The sequence below is a fragment of the Sturnus vulgaris genome, chromosome 2 (assembly GCF_052056855.1).
Source record: "Sturnus vulgaris isolate bStuVul1 chromosome 2, bStuVul1.hap1, whole genome shotgun sequence".
In the NCBI taxonomy this organism is placed as follows: Eukaryota; Metazoa; Chordata; class Aves; order Passeriformes; family Sturnidae; genus Sturnus; species Sturnus vulgaris.
In genome coordinates, this window is record NC_142244.1 from 115,732,907 (window position 1) to 115,741,717 (window position 8,811).

General features: G+C 45.0%; 1 protein-coding gene across 1 annotated transcript in view; it reads left to right on the plus strand.

The window, feature by feature from the left end:
- DSCAM (DS cell adhesion molecule) overlaps positions 1–2,188 on the plus strand; it is a 436,159-nt gene extending 433,971 nt beyond the window's left edge. Inside the window, exon 33 of the mRNA XM_088160469.1 lies at positions 1,200–2,188. Coding sequence (XP_088016595.1) covers positions 1,200–1,543 — 344 coding nt within the window. The 3' untranslated portion in view covers positions 1,544–2,188. The remainder of the gene's footprint in view (positions 1–1,199) is intronic.
- The last annotated feature ends 6,623 nt before the right edge of the window (positions 2,189–8,811 follow it).

The following is an 8,811-nucleotide window of genomic DNA, read 5'->3' on the forward strand; positions in this document are numbered from 1 at the left end:
CCTTGACTTACGTGGGAAATCAGAGGACCTGTTTTATTTTAGGTCATTGGACAGCTTTTAGCTGGGCTGGGAAGAACACAATTGTTATACATTGTTTTATTATGAAGAACTGCTTTCCTGGTCTGTTGTTTATGCCACTGGCACAGGTCAGCCTTAATTTCTCCTGCTGTAAATAGCTCATGGAGAGCTACACAGGTGGTGTGGTGCCAAGAGTCTCCTACTTTAAACATTCAGGATGCATCCCATCTGTAGATGAGACTCTGGGTTTGATATCAACCATTAAAAAAAGAGAAGCTCCATACCTGCAGAGATCTGTAAAATGGGAGAATACTGTTCTGAATGCTCCTATAACTGTGCTCTTTTTTTCCATACATAGGTAAAGTTACACCATCAAATATTTTTAGAAGGGAATGTCATTATCTGCCTGATTGCCTCTCATTTCCTTGAAGGAATGTCATGAATGCCTAACAGGCCCAGGAGTCAGGGAAATAATGAATAAGAGGTTTTCTTGACAATACAAAGCAGAAAGTTGATGCAAGAGCTCAGGTGTCATTGCCAGTGCTTTTAGTTCCCACAAAACCAGCAGCATCTTGGTGGTCACAGTAGTAAAGAAATTATTAGTGAATTAAATGCAGTGGTGTTGGTTGACAGTTAAATTTTGTTATATGAGGACAAGAATGTTTCTGTTTTGTTCAGAAATCTCTTGAAGACTACAGCCTTATCACTCTTGCATCCATTTTAGATAATTTAGTCATTCTACTCAAGACTGGAGCTCCTTAATTGGAATTGTGAAGGTTTCCCTTTAAAATGGAAAATAAAAATCGGAAATTTACTGAGCCTCCACATTTTCCAAGTTTTTGACAAAGGAAAACCAAGACCTTTTCTTTTCAGATTTTGAGAAAAAGCTCCTGGTCTTTTCATTTTATCTCCTTCACGCCGTGAGTGCGTGTAAGTCACATCACACTCCTCATTTCATTGTGAAAATAAATATTAGCAGCGAATCCTTGTGGATCTGCCCAAAAGGAGTTTGTTGCACAATTCTGTAAAATCACAGCACAGTAAATGGCTGACAAATAATCTACAAATTACAAATTCTGATCACAGATCCTCCCCTTTGGGGGCCAGAACAGCTCGAGCGAGCGCCGCGCGACCCGCGACCCAAAACAAAGAACTCACTTCTCCCTTTTTTGCCTCTCCAGGTGATCTCATGCATTTGCCACCCTACCTTAGGATGGACTTTTTATTGAACCGTGGCGTGCAGGGCACGAGCAGAGACCTGGGTTTGGGGCAAGCCTGCTTGGAGCCACAGAAAAGCCGGACCTTGAAGCGTCCCACCGTGCTGGAGCCGATCCCCATGGAGACATCCTCCACGAGAGATGTCCAGTCATGGCAACCTGGTGCTGTGGCAACGTTACCTCAGCGAGAAGGAGCTGAGCTAGGACAGGCTCAGGCAAAAATGAGCAGCTCCCAAGAATCCCTGCTGGACTCCCGGGGCCACTTGAAAGGAAACAATCCCTACGCAAAGTCTTACACCCTGGTATAACGAAAAGAGCATGGCTGGACAGTGGCTGTAAATATTTACACTGAAAAACAAAACAGAGAAAAAAAAAATCCATTGAAAGCTACCTTTTTTTTATTGAATTCCAATATTTATAATTAAAGAAGAAGATTGCCAAAATATTTGACAAAAAAAAATAATAATATGAGCGACAGACAGTGCAAAGACTCTCTTGCTTTTTTTCTGTCTGAGTGTGAGCTTCATCTGACTGGGCATCTGAATTTTTGGGTAAAAGAGTCCAGTTTTCTGATCTTCACAAGCGTTTGTGTTTTTACTGATTTTCTACGAAGTGCATGGAGACTTAACAAAAACATTTTAACTGAAAGTTCCATCAGACAAGATTTAAAAGGGAAAAAAATCACAAAAAAAAAAAAAAAAAAAAAAAAAGAAAATCACCCTCTTTGTGAACCAACAGGAACATTAATTTGGAAAAAGAAAAAGTCTTTTGTCATGTTTGCACTTTTTTTTTTTTAATTAGAAAATGGGTCCTTGATTGTTCTTTTTTTTGTTGTTAATTAGGATGAGTGATGTCAGTGGAGTGAGGAGATTGATTTGGGTTTTTTTTAAATATTAATTTAATGAGACACTTTGCATTTTGTCTATGCGAAATAAAAGGGTCTTCTGCCTTTATTTGTGACGTCTGCTTCCATCACCTTTTGCTGTGGTTTTCCCAACGTGTGATAATCATGTAAGTGCCATCCTCTGAGTAAGGTCTAGTTGTGCCTTGGGAAAAAAGAAAAGGAACTCAGGGGTCACATTTTTGGAAAAAAAAAAAAAAAAATGGGGTTCACTCACTTTTTTTTGCTACCACAGGGCAAAGAGGCAGAAGGGTGCAAGCCCTGAGTTCTCTGAACCAAACCCACCCAGGGCTCTCAGTATTTGGTCCATCTCCCACCAGGAGGCTTTGGTTCAGCTTCAATATTTTTTGGATCAGAAGAAATGTGTTGACGTTGCTTTACTTCCCCCTTAGAAATGGATCTTTAGCCCGTTTGGGAGCAGCTCTTACGGAAATTCTTTGCTTACGTAAAGACTGGGGTGGAAAAAAAAAGACAACTTTTCCCATAATAGGAAAAATGGGAGGAAAAAGTTATTCCAGGTCTTTCTCTAGAGGAAAAAAAAAGCTTGTTACGTGGGAGCTGTCAGCTCGTATTACTTTGTTGCATCCTCTGATTCTGTGAGAAGTGATATTGCTTGTTTTATGCAGGGCATAAATGATGGAGTACCACAGTCGGTGATTTTAACACAACAGCCCCGCAGCCGCCTCACTGAGTGCTCCCTGTGTGTGTCCTGCTCACTCCTGTGTGCCCTGGCCAAGGGAACGTGGAGCAGAGCATCCCAGATTGGTGCCAACGCTCTGTTCAGCACTGGCTGGAGGTACCAGCCACGCTCTGGCAGCTGCAGAGCTCGGAGAGCTCGGGCTGGGTGGGAACTCCCTGCAATTTCCCTGGCGAACATTTCTGCACTGTGCTCAACTCAGGCTGTTCTAAAACAGAAAAGTGCAGCCACACATGGCTGTTCTGTCTCTATTTTTAATGGGATTTTGCTGTTGGAAGGGCATTAAGTGAGCAAAGTGTCTTGAAATGAATCAGGTTGTGCTTGCATCCATGGCTTTGCCAAGCCCAAGGGCTAAAGGTCTGCAGAGTTGAACAGAAGAGACCAAATGAAGACATCTCCAAGGTATGTACTTCTTCTAGAGCTGCAGATTGCTGAGATGTCACTCAGTTAAGGGATCATTTCCCATCTAGTCTGCATGTCTGAACAATATGGTCGTAAAACATTAATTTTTTTTTAACGTACACAAAAAAATAAACAAAACAAGCCAACCCCTCAACCCCCCCAAAAAAGAAAAAAAAAAAATGAAAAACAAATAAACAAACAAAATAAACAAACAAACAAAAAACCACACCAAAAAACCAAACAAAAAAGTCAACCTTTTGCCTGCAAACCAGAAATGAAAAATAAAGCATTAAGAATTACCCATGAAGTACTTCCAAACAGAATGAACTGTCTGCTAGTACTGTGTTTTAGCTGATATGGGGGTGTTTGGTCAAAGGTTGATCTTGGAGGTCTTTTCCAAGCTTAACGATTCCATGAAAAAAAGATTAAGATGTTCATTTGCTTTGGTTTGATGTGTTATTTCTTTTTTCCATAGAGAAAAATGGTGTTAATAAGAACCTAATTAAAACATGCAGAAAGAAATTTCTTTTACTATTTCCCATTAAAAAAACATAGAAAATGAAACTTTTATAGAAGATTTTGGGGCAATTCAGTCTTATTTCATTCCCTCAAAAGTCTTTCTGCTGTGCTCAGCTTGAGGTGGATGGGGCATTAGCACTGCATGTAGAAATAAAATTTGATTTACTCAGTATCATTCAGGACTTTTGAGTCTCCAAACACTTTCATATTCTATATTCAAAGCTTCCTCCTTGTCCTCTGTAAAAAGGTGAAAGGCTTTTGGACAAAACTGAGGTTTGATGCATTTGTTCCTGTGGCTCTTGGCTTCCCTCAAGCACAGGGGTGGTGGGTCCTGTGGCTGCCCATCAAAACTTCGGTGACAGGCAAGAATAACCAGCAATAGAGGCAGGAAATAGCCACATTTCAAACTCCTGGTGCCTGCTGATAGTGGAAATATTCCAGCATCTCCCTACATCTACATTTGGCTGATGATCTGGAAAAGTGTCAACCGTCCTTGACTTAATGAGACTTCCTCCTCATCTGTATTCAATGTGCCGGCTAATATCCATCCTCCTTATGAACTCAGGCTGCCTTTGGGGGGCCCATATCCAAATAAATTCACTGCAAGTCTCCTGCTGGTTGAAATCAGAGTGGAGCCAGGCCGGGAGCTGCGGGGATCCTGGCTCCGTGCCCGCGTCCCGGCGGATCTCCAGCGCCTGCAGCTGTAAACACCAGCACGTTCCCCTTGGCCTGGGGCTTGGATTGGCTTTTCATCTTCCCAGCAGCACTAGATAAACATGGAGCAGGGGCTCTGAGGGCCTGTCTGTTCCACTGCCATCCAGTCCAGCTAGAGGGATCTTCTCTTGGGTCAGTGCAGCCGGATGCACGGATCTGCAGGACCCAGGGGACAAGAACAGAGCTGGTGTGTCTGTGCCAGCGCCGTTTGAAACACTGGAAAAGAAGCATCAAAATCCATGGATCATGTGTGCCTGTATCCTGGCATGTGATATGCTCAGAATCCTGGAATCATTAAGGTGGGAAAAGCCCTCCCAGCCCATGGAGTCCCAGCTGTGCCCCATGGCCACCTTGTCCCCAGCCCAGAGCACCGAGTGCCACCTCCAGGTGCCACCTCCAGGGATGGGCACTCCAAAGCTCCCTGGGCAGCCCCTGCCAAGGCCTGAGCTCCCTTTCCATGGGGAAATTCCTGCTGCTGTCCAAGCTGAGCCTGCCCTGGCCCAGCCTGAGGCCGTTCCCTCTCCTCCTGTCCCTGTTCCCTGGAGCAGAGCCCGACCCCCCCTCCCTGCCCCTCCTGCCAGGGACTTGTGCAGAGCCACAAGGTCCCCCCTGAGCCTCCTTTTCTCCAGCCTCAGCCCCTTTCCCAGCTCCCTCAGCCCCTCCTGGGGCTCCAGCCCCTTCCCAGCTCCCTTCCCTGCCCTGGACACCTCCAGCCCCTCCAGGGCTCTCCTGCAGGAGCCACAACTGGACACAGCCCTCGAGGGTCTCTCAGTGCCAGCACAGAGGGACAATCCCTGCCCTGCTCCTGCTGGACACACAATTCCTCATCCAGCCCAGCTGCCAGTGGCCTCCTTGGCCACCTGGGCACCCCTGGACTCACCATTTCCCCCATTGCACCAAATGCCCTCTTGGAAAATATTCATAGAAATGAAAACAGCAGTTGGCATCAGCAGGAGCTCTCCAGAAAAAAAGGCCTGAAGGTATCAGAACATCAAGGTATCAGTAGGAGCCTATCTTGCACAAAACTGTGGCTCCATCTTAGTCCTGAGGGCGATTGGAGAATTTACTTCAAAAGATGAATTTAAGAGCTAAAATTCTTCCCTCTGTTCCGTCTCCTAGAAATCTTACCTCCTGAGAGAGACTCACTGTTTTCCACGTTACACTTTTCCTCATACCCCAACCTCAGCTAACCCTTTAATGACTCACACATAGCAATTAAGTCTCTCTTTTTGTCTCAAATGAGTTAGCAACTCCCTCACTCCTGCCTTTTCTAAGAACCCTTTTATCTTTTATTCCATTACTGTTTCATTTAAATTGTCTGATTAACACAATTGCAGTTTAACACCGTAGAGTTTTTCCCTCTCCTTGTTTTCAGGTTGAAACTTGCTTTTCTTATCCAGATCTGAAGAAATTTTTACCTTTTAAATGCTTATCTTTTGGTCATTTAGTTTCTTACACAGGTGAGCTCCATGGCAGCAGTAAGAGCTAGGAGTTATGAGCAAAGTGAGGTATTATTACACCAAATAACACAGTTGAAAAACAAACAAAACCATCCTGTGCTGCCATTTGGGACAAAAGAGAGTCCAGAGGAGCTTTGTGCAACCAGATTTCCCATTTTCCCAGGTAGCTGGAGAGGTGATACCCATCTCTGGCTTGCAGGGGGACAATAGGTCTCTTCTTGAATTCATTAATTCAGTGATTAGGGGTAAAAGACTCCAGACTTTGACACCTAACTCACTCTGGCAGCACAGACAGGTGTGTATGAAGAGGAGGTTTTGCTTGGGTTTTTATTTTGGGAGGGGTGTCTTTTTTATTCTGAAGATATGAACAGCCAAGAAGTGGGAAAACAGGGCAGCTGGACAGGCAAACTCTGCCAGCACATTTTCCTGAGCAGGCTGAAAACCTCTCCCAGGGAAGGAAGCTTTATTTTAAGAGGAAGGAGAGGCAAAAAGAAGGAAAAAAAACGTACAGCCCGCTCATAGTTTTAGTGCTATTCAGGTTATTTTAGGTCACAGCAGATGCTTAATGGGCTCTCTTGGTTGACTATGAAGCATTCCAGCAGGGAAAAGAGAGTGCTTTTCACCATTAATTTTCTCTGAGCTTGCCTGAGCCTCCCAAGGGAAAGCTCCCCTCCTTCCCCAGAATGAAAATGCCTTTGTAGAAGTGCAGGAGCCCAGCACAGGCTGCTCACAGTGCTGGGGGGTCGTGCAGAGCACATCCCTGGGGAGTGGGTTGTACTTTCCAAACTATTCCTCCTTTTTCCACTGTGAGTGTTGTGCTCATTGCTTTCAGGATTTCAGGACACAAGGTGCTAGAGTGGACACCAAGAAAGGCTCTGTAATTATTTTCAGGGTTGACAAGGGCCCTGCAAACTTCCCAGCAGGAATTCAGCATGGGAGAGTTTGGCACATCCTGCAGCACCCTCCTCCTGGCTCTGCCCTCCCAGATTAAGGATTTTCCCCTTCACAGGCACCTGATTTTGGAACCAGATGGTGGGCAAGGGGACAAGTGACAGGCAGGACCCTGAGACAGGGCTGACCAAACACAGCCATGGTGAGAGGGGACAGATTTCCCTCCTGTTGGAGCAGCCATCTGAGCATAAAATGCAGGCCTGTCTCCCTGCAAGGTGTTTTTCAGGGAAAGCTACTGCAGGTATTCGTCCTGGCACTGCTGGACACACACTCAGAATTTCTAATTTTTTAATTTTTTTTTTTATTAATGGGAAATAGATGCACGCAATTTTTTTTTAAATTTCTGTGACTGAGCATGAGAGAAAATGATCCCTGCCCTTGCCCATGGGACAGTAATGCCAACACCAGTTTCTCACAGCATCTAAACTAAAAAACTTGCTATGAGAGAAATTGGCAAAGTTGCTGTTTTTACATTGGAACAGCCAAGATTTCATCCTCTGAGCCTGTCAGAAAGCACAACCCACCCCCCCCAGAGCTCAAACCTTTGGACTCTTATTTAATTGGAAGTGAGAAAGATAGGTGTTTCATAAAAAGATAGCACATAATGGTGAGAGAAATCCACTACACAATGGCAAGAAAAGGTGGGAAACCTGAAGAAATGCTGTCATTAAGGCACCTTGTCATCACAGCAGTAATATGAATTTGGAATATTGCCCAAGCTCAGTCAAGCCACATCTTTGCACCTTTTCTTTGCACCTAAACTTTTCCTGTATGCTTTCTTTAGGGGTTCCAGTCTCAGTGGGATAGCAAAATCACCTGATTCAACACTTTGATAGAGAAAGCAGATATTTCAGAGTGATTTGTAGTGCAATGGATGCTTTGGATGGTGTGGGGAGGGAAGAGAGCATTGCAGCAGGGGCTGAGAAATAATGAGCACATATTGAAACATGCATTGCTATCATTTTTCCATTGCCTATGGCCGATCCTGCAGATTTTCCCTGAAGAAAGCACATGGACAGGTTGACAATCATCTCTCCCCTTATCCTTTCTCCCCATCCCATCCTGCCCTCAGTTTTCAGAGGGTTGAAGAAACTCAGTGCAGTTGTCTCTGGATCCTAGGGAACACCTTCTTCCCCTCATCTCTGCTGGTATCTCCAGCATCTCCCAGTCCCTCTCACACCCCAGGCTGAGCTCTTGCACCCCTGGTGCCCCTTTCCTCTGGCACCCACCACCCTGCCTCTGTAAAACCAGACAAGTGGGGCCAGGGGCTCCCCTGTGGCCAGGACAAGTCTCAGTGAAGACCATTCCCAAAAATCCTGGAGACTGAAGCACAGACAGCTCAGCTCTGATGGATGAAGATCTGTCCAGGTTGGACATCGAACAGAAACCCTTCCTGCCATGCCAGCCTTGCCCAGCAGCTCCCAGCCCTCCCAAGTAAAGCTCCTGTTTTATTGGAGAGGATAAAGAGCCTGGCAACATTAAAGACCTCAGCTCTATTCCCAGGTGGGGCCAGGTCTGCCGGAGCCCTCCCAGCTCGGGGCAGGTCCCACTGTCACTTCTGGCCTGCCTGGTGAGCCAGAGATGTGCAGGAGAAGTGGGAGCTCACTGGGACTGTGGTGGATTTAAATAAAATTATAGCAAAAACACAAGGCAGGGGCAGTTCTGCTCATGAAGAGAAGCATTAGAGAGCTGTAAGGCTCTGCTCTGCACCAGATTCTTCACCTCTGTGTAATTGCTCCAACATTAGTAATAGTAAAATTATATGCTTCCATAAGGAAATTTAAATTAAATGTAACCTAAATCAATTTAAACTTTAAAACACTGAGCTTGTACCACCTGTTCTTCCTATAGAACAAAATATATTTAAGCCCCAAGGTCAGCAGCAAAGGGAAAGCTTAATTAAAGTTGATAGCAGACTACCTAATCACACCT